Source organism: Budorcas taxicolor, chromosome 10, assembly GCF_023091745.1.
Source record: "Budorcas taxicolor isolate Tak-1 chromosome 10, Takin1.1, whole genome shotgun sequence".
Taxonomy (NCBI): Eukaryota; Metazoa; Chordata; class Mammalia; order Artiodactyla; family Bovidae; genus Budorcas; species Budorcas taxicolor.
In genome coordinates, this window is record NC_068919.1 from 31114352 (window position 1) to 31136109 (window position 21758).

General features: G+C 38.8%; 1 protein-coding gene across 1 annotated transcript in view; it reads right to left on the reverse strand.

Moving 5' to 3' along the window:
• Positions 1-21758, reverse strand: part of MEIS2 (Meis homeobox 2) — a 220274-nt gene that overhangs the window by 49685 nt on the left and 148831 nt on the right. Inside the window, exon 9 of the mRNA XM_052646516.1 lies at positions 18977-19053. Within this exon, the coding sequence (XP_052502476.1) occupies positions 18977-19053 (77 nt within the window). The remainder of the gene's footprint in view (positions 1-18976; positions 19054-21758) is intronic.

Below are 21758 nucleotides of genomic sequence, written 5' to 3' on the forward strand. Positions count from 1 at the left end.
TTGAAAGAAATACAATGCGTAAGTAGATTTTACACCACATTAGAGTTGTCCAATTTCTCGTGTTTAAAATTTTTCTGCATGACTAGAGCCAGAAAGAAATACATGCCAGCATAATTATATGAACAGTTGAAATTTAAACATATTGAAAAGGAGAAGAGAACATGTCCACCCATTTGTTTTGGGTTCTTTTTTTTTTTTCCATAACAAATCCCAAAGATGAGTAATTTCTTTTCATAGAGTCAAACTGAAGGCACAAAGCTTTAACATTCAAAGAAGGGAGGGGTGGGGAGGAAAGAAGCTTTTTTAAGTACTGTGCAAATCAATACACACAAAAAATCTCAAGATGATAGTTTAATTAAAATGTGCACAAGGCAATTTATCAGCCTCTTCCCTGGGTGTACTAGCCTGTAGAATTTGCCTTCTGCTTTCTGATCCCTGATGGTTTTAACTCGAAGGCATTTAAAATATCTTTCAACCAGCACCTTTCCACTTAGCTTACATTCCTTGTTTTTCTTTATAAACAAGAAATTGTACTGGCTTTGTGATATTTGTTATGCTTCATGCTTTTTCATCTCCTGTATGAGCTTTGCCTAGCATGAAACGCTGTCATGCAGTGAAATTTACCTGAGAGCTAAAGGGAGAAAAAAAAATCTTCGAAGTATATTTTGTTACAAGTTCATAGCCAACTAAATCACTGGCAATTTTATGCTACTGGTTATTTCAATTTAAATGTTTGTAAAAGTACATATAAAAATAAAATAACCACTCCCACAGACATCAAAATGAAAAATCTGCTTGGATTGGAATATACTGTAAGTTGTTGTAAACTACCATGTGGGAATGTTAATATTATTCATTTCCTATTACATAGTGTTCTAAGGATACCTTGGAGGGACATAAAGCTACTGAACTCTTGGCTCCTTAATAGTTTGACTCCCATTGTAATCGCTTTGCTCACTGGTTGCCCTGGGTCTCCATAATTGGTTAGGGTCCAAGGTCACAGATCCAATATGGTAGTAGCTCCCACTCTTAGCTGGTTGTTAAGTCCTTAATGGTAGCTTTGTTTCAGTACCATCTTTTTTTCAGATCCAGAAACTCTTCCTTTTATTAAATAATTCAGGTAAGTGCCTTATAATGTTTTTGTTCAACTTTCCCTCCCCTCCACATACAGGAGTCTTCAATTCAAAAGCCACCAAGTAATGAATGAAGACCTAAGCCAAATCCAAAGAGAAATATTTTTTGAAGACTTCTTGAGACTCCTTAAATGTTTCATTTTCTCTTTTAATTACATAGACCCATTTGAGTGGATTATAAATAATTTAATTTAAGAAAATTTATTTACACCATGACTCAGTTCTCAGTGTCTTAACTACTTTGTTTTTCAGAACATTTGTGAACACGATGATAATCAGGAAGAGGGAGAGCTTTCATTTTTCTTAAAACCTAGGTCATAATGGCACTATGAAATTACATAGAAAAGAAAGGAAGCAAACTAGATGATCAAGGTACTTGCTTTTAAGTTTTTTTTTTTCTTTTTGAGGTAATTAAATCATTGACATGAAAGGATGTTAGAAGCAGGATGTGGTGGATTAGAAATGGTTCTGGACCTGGGCACTTGGTTTATTAACTTTGGGCTTTGCCTCTCACTTATTGGTTGGCTCTGGGAATTCATATTTCCTCTTTACACCTCCCAATGTTTTTATTTTTGTAAAACAAAAGTTTTAGCTTATTTATAAGGATTTTCCATTTATAGTTTATTTTATTTAAATTATTCAATATTTAGCTCAATTTAGCATTTTATTGCAGGCTTCCTTGGTGGCTCAGATGGTGAAGAATCTGTCTGCAATGCAAGAGACCTGGGTTTGATTTCCAGGTCAGGAAGATCCCCTGAAGAAAGGAATGGCAACCCATTCCCATATTCCTGCCTGGAGAATCCCCATGGACAGAGGAGCCTACAGGGCTACAGTTCATGGCATTTTATTAGCAACTGTCCAGAGTTGATGGGAATATTATTTTACATTTTAAATTCCTCATTACCTATAAATAAAGTATCAGCATTGCTAAACAGCTTTACTAATGATATAAAGCCCTTTAAGGAGAACCTTTTGATATAGACATTAAATAATTATTTATCATGTATATATTTTTTTCAATAACTATCCAGTGAGAACCTTCTGTGACCAAGCACTATGGCAGGCTTCCAGATCTTAGAAAGCAAACAGACCTAGTTTCTGCTCCCAAGGAGGAGATGATTTCTTTTCCGATGAAGCAAACTTTTCTTCAGTTAGTTTTGCAGTTTCTATAAAGTTGATGGTAACAACTGTGTTTCCTTTCCTGAGCACAGGCTTATCACAGAGTGCCACTGAACCCTGGTAGGCATGTGTTCCAGGGAGCCATGTGAGAGATTATTAAAGTTAGCTCTACTGTAATTATTATTTCATTGACTATGTTTGATACTATTAATATATTTAATGCTCGTCTTTAAAAAAGATTTCAGAGTCACAAAATAATATAGTCTCATAAAATGACTGAGCCTGTCATATTATCCCATTCTATTATGAATGCCCAGTTTTCTAAAGAAATTGTAAAATTTTTATACATTATTCCAAATATAGTCAGGACTGGATGGACAACAAGGATGTTTCATTTACTGCATTCAAGCAGAAAAGATAATTGTTTTGGTAAATTTTCAAACTCGTTGAAAAATAGGTTTGTTTGGGATTCTAGGGTTCTTCTGTATTAGCGGTACCCAATAAGAAGACTTGGCAAGGAATATGCCTATTTTGGAAAGAATTCTTGATAGACATGAACTCAGGTGTAGCAACATGCCAATATAAATGGTGGAGCCAAAATAGAGACCCGCAGTGAAACAGGAAGGTCCGCAGTGAAACAGGAAGGTCCTCCATTGCGAAGTTGTCTTTAGAGACGTGTGCTCAGCCGCTTCAGTGGTGTCTGACTCTTCGCGACCTAATGGACTGGAGCCACCAGGCTCCTCTGTCCATGGGGTTTTCCAGGCAAGAATACTGGAGTGGGTTGCCATTTCCTTTTCCAAGGGATCTCCCTGACCCAGGTCAAACTCACATCTCTCCTGTCCCCCTGCAGTGGCAGGCGGGTTGTTTACCAATAGTGCCACCTGAAAAGCCCCCTTTAGAGACTAGAGAACTTTAAAAGTAAAGTATGACTTTAAAAAGTGGGTGAGCGTGGCAGGAAGTGGGAGGGAGAAGATTTGTTGATTAAATTGTGCCTTGAGGTCAGATGTAATGGTGGGGATACAATGCACATGTTCCACTGATTTAAAATTTTAAATAGCCTCATTCAGATGGTAAAGAATCTGCCTGCAATGTGGGAGACTTGGTTCTATCCCTGGGTTGGGAAGATCCCCTGGAGAAGGAAATGGCAACCCACTCCAGTATCCTTGCCTGGAAAATCTCACGGACAGAGGAGCCTGGTGGGCTGCAGTCCATGGGGGCTCAAAGAGTCGGGCACAAATGAGCAATTAACACTTACTTACTTACCAGTATTCTTGCCTAGAGAATTCCATGGACAGAGGAGTCTGATGGGCTACAGTCCATGGGATCACAAAGAATGGTACATGACTGAGCGACTAACAGTTACCCATAGATCCAACCTCATTTCCCCCGTGCTATGTACTCAGGAGCTGACAAAAGAGATAATTAGCTCCCCAAATCTCAATATCTAGAGTCAGCTTAGATATAACCTGGATGAATGAAGGTAACTGTTTAGGTTGGGGAAATAACCTGATCCAATCATCTCAATAAGTCTAAATTTAATGGCATCTTGAGAAATTCTACTGTAACTTTGATCCCATGTTTGAGTTCTCGTGGTCTTTTGCAAGGAGGGATTTAACAAACAGCTTATCAAAATGACCAAAATAAAGCATATTTGATAACTGTGCATAGCCTCTACATAAAAGCTAAGTGAGATACACTTTCCATAAGATGGTATTTCATTTTTCTCTAGTGCTGCCCATTAAAAATATATAAATTGCTATGAAAGTGACAAGCCAGAAGCACATGAATGGTGACTGTTGGACTAAATTACTTTGGAGCAGTGCTCATCCACAGCAAAATGTCCATGCTTCTCATGGCCAGATCAACAACATGCTATTAGGAAAATTTTGTTTTGTTGCTGATCTGTCGGGGAGCAGGATGCCAAGGAATTTCACAAACAGAAAAAAATCATGATGTGAGTCCACGCTCTTACAAAATTTTTAACCTTTACATCTATGGAACACTGTGAGATGTCTACTGAAATCATTACTTTTATTCCATTAAAAAGTCTACCCCTTCACCATTCTGTCCAAACATAGAAGAAAAAAGATATACTTTGTTACTTTGCCCACCATTCCCAATTTAGGAAGAATCTGGTGCTTTAAATAGTTATCAAACTTTTTTTTACTCCAGTTGGTGCTTCCTATTAGAAGTTTTAAACTATGGGTTGAAATCATGTTTTTTATAGCTTTCTGCCTTTTATATAACCAGAGATGGAGTCCTCCTTTACAGTGTGTGAATACTCAGTCGCCTAGTCGTGTCTGACTCTTTGTGAGCCCATGGACTATACCCCACCAGCCTCCTCTGTCCATGGAGTTCTCCAGGCAAGAATACTGGAGTGGGTTGCCATGCCCTCCTCCAGGAGATGTTCCTGACCCAGGGATTGAACCCACGTCTCTTGCATCTCTTGCACTGAAGTTCAGTTCAGTTCAGTCACTCAGTTGTGTCAGACTCCTTGCGATCCCATGAACCACAGCACACCAGGCCTCCCTGTCCATCACCAGCTCCCAGAGTCCACCCAAACCCATGTCCATTGAATCGGTGATGCCATCCAACCATCTCATCCTCTGTTGTCCCCTTCTCCTCCTGCCCTCAATCTTTCCCAGCATCAGGGTCTTTTCAAATGAGTCAACTCTTCGTATCAGGTGGCCAAAGTATTGGAGTTTCAGCTTTAGCATCAGTCCTTCCAACGGACACCCAGGACTGATCTCATTTAGGATGGACTGGTTGGATCTCCTTGCAGTCCCAGGGACTCTCAAGAGTCTTCTCCAACACCACAGGTCAAAAGCATCAATTCTTTGGGGCTCAGCTTTCTTTAGAGTCCAACTCTCACATCCATACATGACTACTGGAAAAACCAAAGCCTCGGCTAGATGGACCTTTGTGGACAAAGTAATGTCTCTGCTTTTTAATATGCTATCTAGGTTGGTCGTAACTTTCCTTCCAAGGAATAAGCGTCTTTTAATTTCATGGCTGCAATCACCATCTGCAGTGATTTTGGAGCCCAGAAAAATAGTCAGCCACTGTATCCACTATTTCCCCATCTATTTGCCATGAAGTGATAGGACCAGATGCCATGATCTTCATTTTCTGAATGTTGAGCTTTAAGCCAACTTTTTCACTCTCCTCTTTCATTTTCATCAAGAGGCTTTTTAGTTCCTCTTCACTTTCTGCCATAAGGGTGGTGTCATCTGCATATCTGAGGTGATTGATATTTCTCCTGGCAATCTTGATTCCAGCCTGTGCTTCTTCCAGCCCAGAGTTTCTCATGATGTACTCTGCATAGAAGTTAAATAAGCAGGGTGACAATATACAGCCTTGACATACTCCTTTTCCTGTTTGGAACCAGTCTGTTGTTCCATGTCCAGTTCTAACTGTTGCTTCCTGACCTGCATACAGGTTTCTCAAGAGGCAGGTCAGGTGGTCTGGTATTCCCATCTCCTTCAGAATTTTCCACAGTTTGTTGTGATCCATACAGTCAAAGGCTTTGGCATAGTCAATAAAGCAGAAATAGATGTTTTTCTGGAACTCTCTAACTTTTTTGATGATCCAGTGGATGTTGGCAATTTGATCTCTGGTTCCTCTGCCATTTCTAAAACCAGCTTGAACATTTGGAAGCTCATGGTGCACGTATTGCTAAAGCCTGGCTTGGAGAATTTTGAGCATTACTTTGCTAGCGTGTGAGATGAGTACAACTGTGCGGTAGTTTGAGCACTCTTTGGCATTGCCTTTCTTTGGGATTGGAATGAAAACTGACCTTTTCCAGTCCTGTGGCCACTGCTGAGTTTTCCAAATTTGCTGGCATATTGCATGCAGCACTTTCAGAGCATCATCTTTCAGGATTTGAAATAGCTCAACTGGAATATTATTACCTCAACTAGCTTTGTTTGTAGTGATGCTTCCTAAGGCCCACTTGACTTCACATTCCAGGATGTCTGGCTCTAGGTGAGTGATCACACCATTGTGATTATCTGGCGGATACTTTTACCACTGAGCCATTGGAGGTGCCCTCTAAACAACAGTAACCAGCGTGGACTTGCACCTAAATCCCTAAGCTCCTCCCACACCCTCTATCACCAAGGTCTCCTGTCTCTTTCTGGACAAGCTTGTCTGCTCCAGAGCCTTCAAAAACATCTGTACCCTCAGACCTAACTCTCCCTCCCCTGTGAGGTCCCACAGTGTTTCCTGTTATTGTGACCTCACTTTCCCTACAGGGCTCATCTCTATTTTATGCTATCTATTGTGAAAACAAGACCATCTTCCCAGAGAAGCCATCAGGCCCCAATCAAATCTGCTGTCCTTGTGGAAAGAATCCCCAAGCCCTTTCTCCCCACGGCACAGAGCCCAGAGTTGTTATAGCCTCTTTTTCTATTCACACTCTGTGCTGAATTAGTCACCAAATCCTGCCACTTTTTTTTTTTTGTAACAATAGAGATAAAATCAGTCTCTTTTTCTTCATTTTAATAGCTAAATCTCTGATTCAGGTTCTGTTTAAGTTACCCATAGCCTACTCTGACTGGTCTCTCTCCCTCTCTTCTGATCAATTCAAAATACAATGGTTAGAATCGCTTTCATTTCACTTGCTTTGACTAGATTTTTTTCTTTCTTTCTTTTCTTTTTTTGTTCACAGGCTTAGAATCATAAAATAATATAATTTTAAAGACAGCTAGGACCTTAAAAATCACCTAGTCCCCATTCTTTCACGGATGAGGGAATAGGCAGTGAGGAAGGCAAAACTGCCCAGGATCATAAGAATTGCCTGAGCTGGAATTAGATCCAGGCTGCCCATATCCATGAGTTCCCTTTAACAGTCCACATTGCATCATTCTTTGTGTGCACACTGAACCTTCCGTCTACACATAATCCTGTGGACTGGGGTGTCCGTACTTCTTATACTTAGACACTTCTTTTACTCTCGTCAGGGAAAGCTGGTTTCCTCCCAGACTTTTTTACTCAATTTCCCCACTTTCATGGACTAACATATTATTTCTATACAACTGCTACAACACTTCCTTCCTCTGATTCAAAACTAATTTCAAATCTAATCTCCTCTAAGAAATGGCTGGTTAATGGTAACCCTCTCACCTCAATACTCAGTTTTCATGTAGATTTTCTTCCTCAGCCTTCTCTCTAGCTTATTTGAATTCAATTCAACAAGAAATCAGCACCTACTAAGAGCTAAGCAAAGTGAATAAGCCCTTTGCCACTTAAAAGGTAGGGGGGACAAAAAGCTCCAAACCAATCCAGAAATAGTTTCAAACCCTCCACTAGTTTGGAAACATAGCTGAAGACCAGGGCTGTCAGTCACAAAACAGAATCTAATTTTGTTCTGTTGTGATGCCTAGAAGAATCATTTTCTCTTTGGATCCATTTTGGTCTATTTGCGAGTATTGCTATTAGGCTATGGAAGGGATTCTAGGAAGGTCTAGCCACAGAAATTCTCATTATTTTTTTCTTTGTTAATGATTACTGGTGTTACTGGAAAAAATCAAATCATCTTCACAAACTGCCAATTTTTTTCACCCTTTGTCCTCAAAACAGAATTCATTATAATACACTGCAAGGGGCTGCCCATAGTTGCTTGATAAAAGAATACTTCATCCGAAGTATTCTTTATAACTAGTGAACTACTGCCTGGGGCTGGAAATATTTTTATTGTATAAAGATTTTCTGTTATAATGGAATTGGACTTACTCATTATATCTAAAATTCTGAACTTGTTTAGTCACCAACTTGATGGTAAATGGGCAGGCATTATTTATTTAGGGTGTGGGATAGGCAAGCTTTCCTTCTGAGAACAAATTATTGGCAATTCTTTAATTAATCCAGTAGAAGATGAGTTGAGACCACAGGATATTAGTCCCTGCTGATACTCTAAAAAACATGATACTGTTACATCATAACTAATGCTCAAATTCCTAGGGAAACAGTATCCTGAAAATGTTACCTTAAATGAGAACTAGAGTACTTGCTACTGTGATGGAACCAAAGTATGAATTTAACTTACCTGCAGAGTTTTGAAACTGGGGCATTGTTTTCGTCAGTGGGTTATGGCCCCATTTCCAGAAAAATCTATCTGAGTCTAATGTAACCTAGCAAATCTTTCAAATGAAAGAGTCTTGTGGGAGGCAAGTTGTCATTTTCTGACATATTATTTAGGGCTCAGCTCAGGTTTCATTCTTTCTTCTTTCCCCACTTAAACCCCTGCTCAATCTCCACAAGCGCCATTTTCTAATTAAGGCAAATGAGATTTGTAATGTGTAGAAGGGAGACGTGACCTCCCTTGTGAGCCAGCCTTGCTCCTCCCCACACACCATTAGAAAATAGAATCCAGGGGTGGTTGTTTTTTTAATTGGTATCGCTTTGTCTTTAGTGCAAAACACACGGCAATAATTTAGTGAACCTCAGTGTTTCTCTTGTGGCAAATTGATAGCATAATTTTATTATGAGTGGAACAATGACTTCTGGGAGCCGGAGAGATTCTCCCAGAACTACACATAACTCGGTTGACTAAATGTAATACTTGAAGAAGGTAATGAAAACAGAGCTGAGGTTCAGAGAGAACTAGGAGATTTCAGTTTCTTGCTCCCATCAAAAGGCTACTCAATAAATCATACCTGAAGCTTATTTAATGTCAGAAGCCAGTAAACTGACAAAGTACATTGGGGTGCTTACCTTAGAAAAGGCACACTGAAGTCACGTGATCTCTAGTCCCTGGACCTGATGGGGTTATATAATCCATCTATGGATTTTAATATGTAACCTATTATGTTCCCTTTGGTGCTAATTATTTTACACTTCACTAGTTTCCTGTTTACTGACATTGCTTTAGCAATTTCATTATGAAAAAATTACAAGGAAAGGTAATCCAGATGACTTTTACTATTCTATTCTACAGGAGGTTTCTACTTTTCCCTTTAACATTCTTCTTTTATACCAGCCGAGGCCACCAAACACAAACACAAAACACTGAATCCATGGGAACACTGTATGATAACAGGAAACCTGCATATTTCGTAAAGCAAAGAGCCACACTGAGTCACACAGATCCAAGACTACCAGTATTTAGTAACTCGCAGCTAAGAAGGTATTTGGAGTTTACTCCATGGAACCTGGCTTCAGGTAACACAGGAAATAAACCAGCTGTGACCAAGTTTCACTATGCTACTGTCTACACAACTTTATGAAGAGGAAATTTGCTCGTGGGCACTCAAGAATACCTATATATCTTTTCAACTGCAAAAACAGATGAGACAGTGAGAATCAGATCCATGATTTAAAAAAAAAAAAAAAAGACCACTTTGCCTAAATGAAATCCTTAGGCACTTCACTGCATATGTGACTTTGAGTATTCTCACCCATCAGACTACTGGCATCAGAGTACCCTCTTTTGAAAGGGGTAGTTTTCAGGATTTCAGAAAACATAGTACAGAGACAAAGAAAGATCCCATGTGTTCAATAACTTTTAAATGAAATAATATCCAAAATCTAGGTTTAAAATAGCTGTTAGTTCAACTTTGAAATTAACCAAAATATCACTATCAGCCTGGTGAAAGTATGCAAATACCTGTGACCGTCTCTGTGAAGGAGATCTATCAGTCAATAATGAAAAAAAGGAATCCCCTGACCATCCTTCTTATGACACAGCCTTAGTCAAAACGACTGAGTCCTTCCTCAAGAGCTGAGTGGAAACCATTAAGCCAAGATCATTGCAGGGATTTTTCACCTGTGGGTTTTCAGGTAGAATTGAATCTAGATCTTTGGGGATTAATCTGCTGTCCCACCACTCCCTTAATAATCACTGCTAAAGTTTTTGTTTACCTAAAGTCTTTAAGAAGTTTGGAACTCAAGAGGTCAACATTAAACAGCCTGAAACCTCAGCTCACAGAGACTTATCTAAAAGATAAGTTGTATCTAGAGACAGACGGGAAATCTCATATCTCTCAATGTTTACCTTGCAAGGAAAAAAAGAGAAAGAACTCTGATATGTTCCAACCTGAGTAAAGAATGAACAATTCTGACCAGGACGGAGAGTTAGTGCAAACCTATCTTGAACGATCAGTCAGCAATAAAGATTCTCATTCATGTACAAAAGACATGCAAACAAACAAACAAAAAGAAACGAAGTTTTCTATTATGATTATAGTAAGACAACGAAGCAGGAAAAAGATGTGAAGAAAGCAATTTTTTTTAAAAAAGGAAAAACTATTTTCCTACCCATGTTGCTAACAGTTTTGCAGATAAAAAATAATTTTCCTTGTTTCTGGAGATTAGGGGAAATAGCTCAGAACGTTGCCCACTGGATAGAATTTCTGGGCTAAGCACTGGGAGGTGCCACCTAACCGATGCTCATTCTCTAATATCTGAAAAATTCAACACAATGAAAACAACAGCAGCAACAACAACACAAGTCCTTAAGATCAAGAGGTTAATGGAACCTAAAAAGAGAGCAGACTCTCAACTAAGTAATTTTTGGAATGCTGCTCTCCAGTGAATGAATGCGTGAATGAATGAGTGAAGTGAATGAGGACCTGGTCTAAAGACGATTCATTAAGTACTTATTTCTCAGAGAGCGAATTTTCAGAATATATTTAAAAAACATGTTATACTCTGGGTGATGGAAAAAACGAGGAAAAAATTTTACTGAAATGGTAGTAACATGGTAAAAAGGACTGAGAACTCAGAACCAAGCCATAGCCTTTTTTAAGAGTAAAAAGACTCGCATTTTTAAGGATAAAAAAATTAGGGAAAGTAAAAAACATGGTATTGGTACATTCTCATCTATCTTTTTACTTTCTTTTTAATAGCGTGTAATTTAAAAGATCTGTTCCATTTACAAGCCCCCTTCTATTTTCTACATGCTAGAAGTAAATTAGAGGGTAATTTGAAGATTCCTGTTTATTAATTTTTTAAAAAAAACAGTTTTATTGATCTGTAACTGGGGTTAGGTATACTCACTGAATTGACTGCTATAATTCTGTAATATTTTCAATGGATTGTCTCCATTTTTTTCTTACTTAAAAATAAGCACATAGCAAGTCAGTATCATCCTACTTTAATATCATGTAACCCACTGAGAAACCATGCCAACAGAGATGGCAAAAGGACTTATTTGAGTAAACTTTTGTTTCTCTTCCAAATACTGCTACAGTGAAGCGCATAAATAGGTAGAGCCTTCTGCCTAACCCAAGATTTGTCTGTGGAGTTTATTGTCTTTATCAATGAAAGAGAGGAGGCCAATTCTAAAAATCTTCAAATATCAAAAATAGTCTACATATTTGGCTGATTTCTCCCCCCTTCCATATTTAGAGGTTTTAAAAAAGGGTAAGGTTTACCCTGAGAAATTTTTTATCTTCAAAAGCGTTCTCATTTAAATATTTTCTTTAAGGGGTAGTTTTTGGAAGTATTTCAGAAACTTGTTGCATTCCTTTTTTGTTGTTTTGTGTTTTCTCTGTAGCCTTGTACTTTCCTCTAAATGAGGAACTTCTTTTCTCCCCTTATTGGCATTCCAACCCAGCAAAGAAATATGCATCCTGAGATAATGCTGCCAGCTTGCTATGAAAACCATATTTCATTCTTTCTTTGCAGAGCGAAAGGGAAAAGCACAAAGGAGCTGGTATAATTGAATGTAAAGGATTGCAGCAAACCTCCCCTTTGAGTCCCCTCGCTGGCATCCCCTTCCTTTATTCCGCCCTCCACTCCTTTTGTTTACCACTTTTAAAAGGCTCTTGCTGAGTCTTAGCCGCTTGGCCAAATTTGGACTGAATCTCAATTTCTGGAAATGGTACTCGCATCTCTACAGGATAGAAGGTGTCCAGAAATGCTGGAGTGACCCGGCAATGGATTGGAGGCACAGCTGCCTAGGTACAATGGATGCCTTCGATTTTCAGACTAGTGTGGGAATGTCAGGAATCTGCTGCAGAAAGTAAAGTAGGAAAACATGATAATAGTCCCTCTTATTCAAAATTGGCAGGCCAGGGGTTGATGCTCTGGTCACCCTCAGTTCCATTTGCTGTAGACAGAGCAAAATGAAATCCATTAAATTTCCGGGCAATCCCTCTGGTTAAACATTAATCATGTGTATTTTTCTTTTCACGTCTTTTAATCTCTCTTACCACCTCCCTTTGGTTTTCCTTTTAGAAACAACTGCAGGTCCCCAAGAAATGATCATATGACCATGGAGACGGAATAACTGGAAGCCTAGTAGAGCTGAAAAGAGACTGGAGACTCTAAGCTAATACAAACTCAGCTCTTTCACAGGAGTGACTGTCGGTAAGAAAACATGTACACACTGCTATATTTAAAATAGGTAACCAACAAGGACCTACTGTATAGCACAGGGAACTCTTCTCAGTATTACGTGGCAGCTTGGATAGGAGGGGAGTTTAGGGGGAGAATGGATACAGGTATATGTATGACTGAGTCCCTTTGCTGTCCACATGAAACTATCACAACACTTACTTCAACATATAATAAAAAGTAAACATGAAAAGAAAAAAAGAAAACACTCTAGTTTTAGAAAAAAAACTTCATGAGGTTTTCTGGCCCCACATCCCCAGCCATCTTTGCCTCCTCCCTGGGTCATTGGTTTCTCTGGCATAGGAGGCCATGGAAAGAGAAGTCTTTCACCTTAAGCTTGCCAACCAGGAATTCAACGCTTTTTTTTAAACCTTCCCTTCCTTAGCATCGGCAGTCTCAGCACATTAAATGCTGACAATGAATCTAGCACCTGGCAAATCTGACTTGAGATTCAAATGGATTTTTATTCAGAAACATAGATGTAACTTGGAAATAATCAGCAAAGACGGCAGCTCTGTGTTTTAACAAATGGCCATGGTGGAAACTGCTGAGCAGGGAGAAGGTTTTCAGTCCAGCCGGCTCATTCTCTTAGGTTTCTCTCAACTCCACCTCCTTGGTCTATCACTCTCTCCTTCAATCCTTTTCTCTGGAGATGAAAATGTCCAGCTGCCCCTGTTCCTCATTTAGATTTCCTGCACCACTGGCCAATTAGTCCATATGTTTATTACAAAATTATTTTCCTCAATTCCCAGCTTACTCATGATGTCCTAATATTACAACGTATTTTCCGGTGTCTGCTCTCCTTGCCAGGGAGTGACAACGTACACACCTTCGAAATGACTTGTCTTTGCTGTAAAGAAGTGCAACGTCTTTTTACCACTAACCCAGCCACCTACTCATTTAATTAGGCTTCAAATTGGGCTTGGGGATTCACTGACAGAGGGCCTGACACTGACCCTGTCTTCAACCCCACCGAGAACACTATTATTGCCCTTCGAGAGTTAAGCAGCAAAGAAAAGCATCTGGCACCTCTAGACTGATGGATTCCTGAGGAAAATGATTGCTTTCCTTAGGCTACCGCTCTGTTCCTGTCCATATTTTAATCAGGGCTGGGGAGGTCTTCTAACAAAACCACCTTTTCTTTTCAGAGCACTCTTAACCTACAACAGGAGTGCACAAACCGATTCTTTTGTCTCCTCATCTTTCCATTTCACAAGTAAGAAAACCAAGTCACTGAGTAGTTAATGAGCCTTTCTACAGCGAAAGGGAAGAAGGCTAGAAAGAGAAACTGACTTCCAAGATAACTTTCACAGCACAGTTCTTTTTCGGCTGTACCACTCAGCTTACAGGATCTGAGTCCCCCAACTAGGGATCGAACCAGGGTTGTGAAAGCACTGAGTCCTAGTCACTGGACCACCCGGGAATTCCCCTGGCACAGTACTTTAGTCCGAACTGAACAAGCTTTCATCTAGTCCAGAAAAAACTGTCAACATGGTCAAACTGAAATAGGTAAAACAAAGCTATCTCTTCCCATGAGGAAGTTCCACAAAGTGGATGTCTGATTATTAAAGGCTGTTGTAGCAAGAAAGATTGTTGGAAGACCACTGATGGAAAGAAGGGGCAAGCAGGATGAAGATATTTCATATCTTCAGGTTGAGAGGCTGTACAGGGACATTTAAAACTATTACACAAAAGAACTCGCTGGCTACCTTCAACTGAAAAAGCTCCTTGAAATTTCAGTTTTGTGCATGTTTATTTACGGCCCTAGAGACAGCCTCCTATCAAGAAAGTAAGTCCTTTATTCCTAGTATACCTTTCTTCTGTCAATATGTCACCCAGTGAATTTTGCTTGTTGGTATATAGATAAGAATACAATTACTTCAGTGACATGAGTTTTTAAAAGCAGTATTTCTTCCTTTTAAAATTAAACCTAGAAACAGGGACTTAAAATTAATATCATAATTCTTATATAGCATTGAGGAAAGTTACATGAGAACATGGAAATGTTATGATTTTTTGCACAGTATTTTTAGCTTTGTTGTTATTTATTCACTAAGTCATGTCTGACTCTTATGCAACCCCATGGACTGTAGTCCGCCAGGCTCCTCTGTCCATGGGATTTTCCAGGCACGAATACTGCAGTGGGTTACCATTTCCTTCTCCAGGGGATCTTTCTGACCCAGGGATTGAGGGGTTTTAATTGTCAAAGTTAAGACTGTGCTATATTTCAATGATTACTAACTTCAAAGATGTACAATTGCACCCCAACAAATTATTCAAGCAAGAACTTCCTCATTAAAAAAAATAATTTTCAAAAAAATTTTCTGTCAATGAATGCATGTAAGCATGGCTCCTGAGGAAATACCAGAGCATTAATACCCAAAACTTTCCTTCAAAAAGTCTAGTCTTCACAGCTATTTGAAGCCACTTACCTCCTAGGGCTCCCTAATCTTCCCTCCTTGGCATCAAAGAACTACAAAAGAAGGATCATCTAAGAAACTACAAAAGTCTATCTTTGTTTAAGATAGAAGCTATGCACAGTAAGTTGTCTGCTCTCAAATTTTATTGCCTCTATTTTTTCCTGAAAGAAATCTCCATTCTAATTTATAAGTGATTTAATGATGTCTTAATTGATAGCATTGTTTGAAATCATCATAAATCTTTCTCTCTCATTTTTATAATTATGTACTTTATTTTAACCACAGATAACATCTGCGGTACATGCCAGCACTATGCTGAGACTTAGCCTGCAGTACCTCTCTGACATGTTACAGCTATATGTGACTATTGTTCGCATTTTATAGATGAGGAAACTAAGGCTTAAAAAGGTTAAGCAATTTGGTGAAGGTTGAACATCTAATTGATAAACGATGAAACCAGGATTTTAGCCCCATGGGGTCTGGTCCGGAGTCTGATTACCCACTACACTATATTACCTACCAAAATTTAATGAATATTCAGTCACAGTATACCACATTTGCTTCTTCATGGTGAGTAGGTTATTCAGACTGAGGATATTCATTCTTTTGCTTTTCTTCTCTCCTATGCACACATTTTGGGGGTTTCACAGTTGAGGTGACTCTCCCCTAACTGAGCAGTCTAGAAAGCAAATCTCACTATAGTACTTGTGATTAGCTTTGGCAGTGAAGTGCATACATACACTGAAGATTGGGTTATCATCATTTTTTTAAAAAAAGTCTTAATTAGATGACTGATTATTAATAGATTTCTGATGACTAATTGTAGGAAAAAATGACTTAGTGTCAAACTCCACTCTTTTCCTGAAATCACATTTTGATTTGGTGGTATCATCAATTTTTGCACACTCCCTACTGTTAAATACACAGGAAAAGCCCATTAAGATTATTCTTAACACTAGCTGCTAAGATAAAACAATCTTTAATTCCCTTAATTATCTCCTAAACTTCCTTTTTGCTTATTTGTTCTGAAATTACTGACCGATCTTAACAGGCCTGTTTTTATTGCTTATTGCTCTCATCAAATGCGTGGAGCCATGTTCTATTGCTTATTACTACAGAGGTTATTTTACAGCGATACTTAACTACCCTGACCTTGCTAGGCCTTTCTATTTTAAGAGGTAAGTGAGAAGCAGAACTGAAGCAGGTCTTCCATGGTTTTCCAATGTGAATGCTCTCTATACTATTCAAATTCTTTTAGTATAGGCATCAGAACACACTAGTCTGAAGTTTTGGCCTCAATCAGAGAAGTGGGTATTATTTCCTAGCAGAGTTCACTAAATGAGGTTTAGGAACTGCTTGCTGATCCCTGTTCTTTTTTTCCCCATTTCTGAGAGCTCTCAGGGCCTGGAGAAATAGTTTACAGCCTACTCTTCTCATCTCTTTTAGCTATCACTTGGCACTTAAGAACAGTGATTATGAAGCCTTTTGAAATGAGTTTGGATAGCTTTCTCTGTTTTAAAGATGATATCATCAAGACACTGGACAGTTTCAGAATGTACTGTATAGTAGCTGGTGTTCTCTTGTACATTTCTTTTTGAGATCCACCAAAATTCGGTCCCTGTGTGAAATTCCTGGTAGTCTTTTAGAAGTAACTGCTGTATTATCCTCACAGTCACACCTTATTATCAAAGTTATGGTAGCTGTTAACTAAGAATTAGACCTCAGGGCAGGATTAGAGGGTTTTTCAGAGGGAGGTGTGAAAATTAGGGAGATGGAATTATTTTGTAAAGATGTAGGTGTCAACCCTGATGCCATATTACGGGAAGTATGCAGTGTGATAGACTGTCACATTGTAACCCTTGGCATTCTGTGGCAAACAAGGCTCAAATAATAGAGAAACAAGAAACCTAAGCTATCACACCACAGAACTCCTCATCCATGCCCTGGGGCTTAATGGAATTCAGAAAATAAGGGGTGCTCTCTCCAGGTTCCAACCGGGTGTCTAATTGTGAAAAAGGCTCATCTTTAGATATGACTGTAGCATCTTCACTCTTCAAGTGTAATGACTACATCAAAAAGTACAGGGAGTGGGTGAGAGGGAGCAGTACTTTCAAAAAGAGCAAGATCAAATGTCAAAGTCAAATATCCATGTAGAAATAGTTCCTTTTTTCCCCCAAACTCCCATCACAACCACCCTCAACTTGTTCCAAATTTATAAAGATTGTGATTTTAAAGCAACATTCACTGCATTAAGGTCCTCTGTATACACGGTAGCTCAGTTTGGTGATCAGTATGATGATTATAAAAAAACATGCAGCGTAAATAAGTCTTCAACCATCAACACAGACTGCATTTATTTTATTGTTTTAGACTTCTGATAGCTTGTCCTAGGAACATAAATGAGAATATATATACATTGACATACGTATCTATTCTATGAGGCTCGTATCAACATGGAATCACATACACATCTCTGTCTGGAGATTACAGCCTTTATTCCAAGTTTTTGGTCTAAAGGGTATCTTTAAATGTACATAGTTCCAATCTTTAGTAGAAAATTAAAGTGAATTCAAGTCTGTATTGTCTATCCTTTCTTTCTGCCTTTCTTTTCAGGTTAGCAGTTTATTTCTGCATTAATCACCCTGACAGAAGCAAGGCAACTCAATTTTCTGCTTCTGTAGGTAGGCACATCACTTTCTGTACAGCACTAGGCATGAAAAGGGCTGCAGCTAAGCTTTGGTTACTGGTGTAATTGAAATGCTATCCACACTATAGGGTGCATTAAAGCCAGATAACGGCAGTTCCTGTGGCCAATTTAAGTAGCTTGACTTCCCTGGGAAAAAAAAAAAAATTGCCTGACAGATAAGGCAGACAAACTGGCTAATTCTCCAAGCATGTCTCTCATTGTGATCCTAGAAAAATGAGAAAAAAATGAATCACAGAACCACAAAATCAATTGACCCTCGGGTAGCTCATCAGGCAGCGAGCCTGATAAACCTAAAAGCTTTGTTAATGTCTGCCTGCCTGTATCCCACAGATAGAGCACTTTGTAAATGAACCTGCTTTGATAAATATATTAAGGAAAGCTGTGAATAAAGGCAGAGACTTCTCATTTGTAAATACAACCTCTGCTACATGGAATTAGAATGATAAAATGGAGTTCCATGTAATTAAGTTTGTATAAGGCCTGAAATCCGTGCAAATACTTTCCCTGAATTTTGAAAGAGAACTGTCAGTTCAATTAATCTGAACATCACCCCAAGAATGTACTGAACAAAATTAAGCTGCTGATAAAACCTGGGCCAGTATTTTGATAAGTAATTCCTATATCATTTCTTGGCCACTGTGATCATTTTATTTAATCCTCTGCCCCTCCTTTTCCTCAGTTACCCTCTAAGCCATATACAAAGAGTGATGTCCCATGCACCTTCACGGCAGTAATCGGCCAAATGGTAGAGCTAAAAGTGGGTAAATCTTTGGTTTTTCTTACCCTGTGTTCAAAAACACAAAAAAATTTGGGTAAATAAATTTCTGTTAGGAGTGCTAAAGAGCCTGCATCTCCATCACCCTAAAAAGCCTAGACAAAAGAAACCTTCCAGAACCGATAATTTCAAATTTCAACTGCATCAAAATACCCAGAGGAACTACTTTAAATGGGAGTGACTTAAACTGAATTTGCTCTGTTCAATTCAAGAATTTTAAAGCCTCAGAGATGGGAAAAGTGAGGTGGAGAGGAAGAGCAAGAGAAGAGAAAAGGAAAGAAAGAGGGAGGGAGAGAGAGAAAAAGGATATATCTCATCAAAACCATTAACCTGGTTACCTCTTCCTCTTGCTATGCACTACGTTCACACCTCAAGGTAGACACACAGGAGTTATCCTCCTTAATCCCATTTGTTTCAGAAACAAAAAACAATGATTGAGCAATCTTAGCCACAGGATAAAGACATTGATTTGGGGGTCACTCACCAGTTGTTTACTTGGAGAATTGTAAGTCCTGTGTCTTGAGCTAACTGTTTCTTCTGCTCTTCGGAAGGGTACGGATGCTAATGAAAAAACAAATGTTTTGAAAGATGTATCAGAAGTTAAGAAAGAGTCACTTACGTCTATGAATGAAACCACTGTTTGTGATTTCTTTAGTCTATGACTTGATTTTCCTAATCGCAGCCTTTTAATCACGTGTAGGGGAAAATGTGGGCAGAGACAAGAATCCAAAACCTGCCAGTGCAGCCCCGTTCGCACCACGCTGTGGAGGCCAGCAGCACAAAGCCAGCAGCGTTGCAAGTATTCAGTTTCTTCAGTCAATCAGGGATGCACAGCACTTGGGCGAAGGGTCTGAATTTTGGTTGTCTATACAGGCACTTCATGTACACTAAGGGAGCTAGATTCAGGCCCATTTTACTTCCTGGAAAACCTCTGTGCAGCCCTTCTCCTATGTTTTCTTTGTGAGATGAATATAATCATTATTTAATACAATCAATATAATCATTATTTCCTGGTTAATCTAAGATTATTGACAGTCAAAGTTTGGAAAGTCAGATTGTACATAATCACAACTATACTTGGAAGCCATGGCAACTGCTTCAATTATAGCAGAGTTCACTGACAGTTATTTATGTTGACTCCTTTAAAGGACAGTGGAAGATTCTTTCATTTTTCCTGGTTGCTGCTCCGGGTTAAGAGGGTCACATACAATGACCACACATCACAAGGAGTCAATTATGGGAATGCTTCACACAGAAATTTTACATTTTACCCTCAAGTGTGGCAATAAGAGAATGAAGCCATAGGTTTCAGTGTTTTTTAATTCTTTACTTCACAGCACAACTCACCAACATTTATAACAAACCATCCTCCCATCATCAAACCCCTTTCCTCTCTCATTCTGAAATCAGGTTGTTACTTTAGATTTATGCATTTACTTTGAGACACTCTATTGGCATATACATAATTATAAAATATATCTGTTAAATAGGTCCCTACTCTAAATTCACAGGTTTTCTTAAACAGAAAAGTAAACTTTTATACAGCATGTCAAAGTCATTTCTAAACTAGAAAGCCTTCAGGAATAAATATTTCTCATCAATGTTATTAAAGGGTGACATTAGGAACAACAAAGTATTCCATTCATAGCATTCTAAGCATTCCAGTGTTTGAGAGTGAATGTTTTTCACTCATCTAAGATTTTATTCTTCAGGTATTTCATCTTCCATAATAGCGTGCATTATCCAAAATGTGCACAATTACTTATTAGCAAAACCAAATGCCATTAGGCTAAACAAAATCCCCTGTATTGCAAAAGGGGTTAACTAGATTTGTATTAATATAGAAGCCAGGCTTTTAATATTCTGCAAATGTTAACAAAGAAAGATGATAATGTTGAGTTAATATGGGTTAAGCATAAAATGAAAATAAATTTTTCTGATTGCGAGGTGTTGACATTTTTTTGGCTAGGGCCTCCAGCCTGTTCCTGAAAGCTGTGTAATTACAGAAGGCTTTTCCCCTCCTTCTCCCTCCTGCTTCAAGCCTACCCACATTAGTAATGACCCCTTCACTGCTTCAAAAACCACTAATGGTCTTCAGCACGGGCAAGAAAAATGAACAGGATAAATTGGAATCCACAGTCAGTAATTTGCATCCTATGAGGCAGCTTTGGCCACTCACACTCATTCCTGGCCATCAATCGTTGCCTGTCAGGTGCTGCACTCTGCCACCATGACAAATACTCCTCCTAACACTCTGATTCGTCCAAACAATGTAATTGTCCTCTATTCTCCTTTTGGTAATGGAGATAATGAATGACTGCACAAACAAGAAGGACTGCTCATCACAGGCGCTGGGAGTGGCTTCAAACTGGTAAAGACCTACGGTACAAATTTTAATTGACTGACAACACTGGTTGGAGGGAAAATGACCAAAAAGATCCCCAAATCCTTGTCATGGTATTTTCCTGCCACACTCAAGGGAGAAGCACCCTTTGACTTTTTATTCCTCTAAGATTTTGAAAGCCTACTAGGTTTATAGGTTATTTGCCCAATGGAAATCAATTCTGCAAATAACAAAAATGAAAACACGGCCTCATCACAGGGATGTATAGCTCTGCACTGGTAATGCTGCCCAGTGTGCTGTTTCTTCATGCAGTGATTTCTTTTTTCCTTTTTGGTGTGGGTGTTCAGTCCTGCTCACCATCGCGATGTTTCTGTCAAAGACAGTTCTGACAAAATGTGGGCTGCAATGTGTGTGTGTATGTGAGAGAAACAGAGGCAGAGACACACACACACGTGCACATACACAGAGAAGGTTCAGATGAAATAAAGATTTAGGAGGTTAAGGTGGTAGAATAGAAAGGTAGAGTTAGTTACAGTCAGTTCCTTCAAGCAGCACTGTACATTCAGATGGAATAATAAGAATTCTTCCCAGTGTTTTATTAGAAATTTAGTCAATGACCACAAAATTACATAAATAGTGCATTATATCTTGGGAATCCCTGAACTGTACTTTCACCATGAAAGCAGTTGCAAATTCCATCCACAATCATTAAAAAAAATTGGGACCTTACAAAAATTCACCTTGCACAGATGGCTTTTTTTTTTTAATTAATAGGGAAGACCGTAATAACTTTAACTTATTTAAATAACATTCTGTGGTTTTTAACATTCGTGATTCTATGCCCCTTTTATATATGGAGTGGACTGTTTATCTGAAAGTGTTCTGGCAGTCGGCCACTGTATTTCTAAAATTAAAAAAGGGA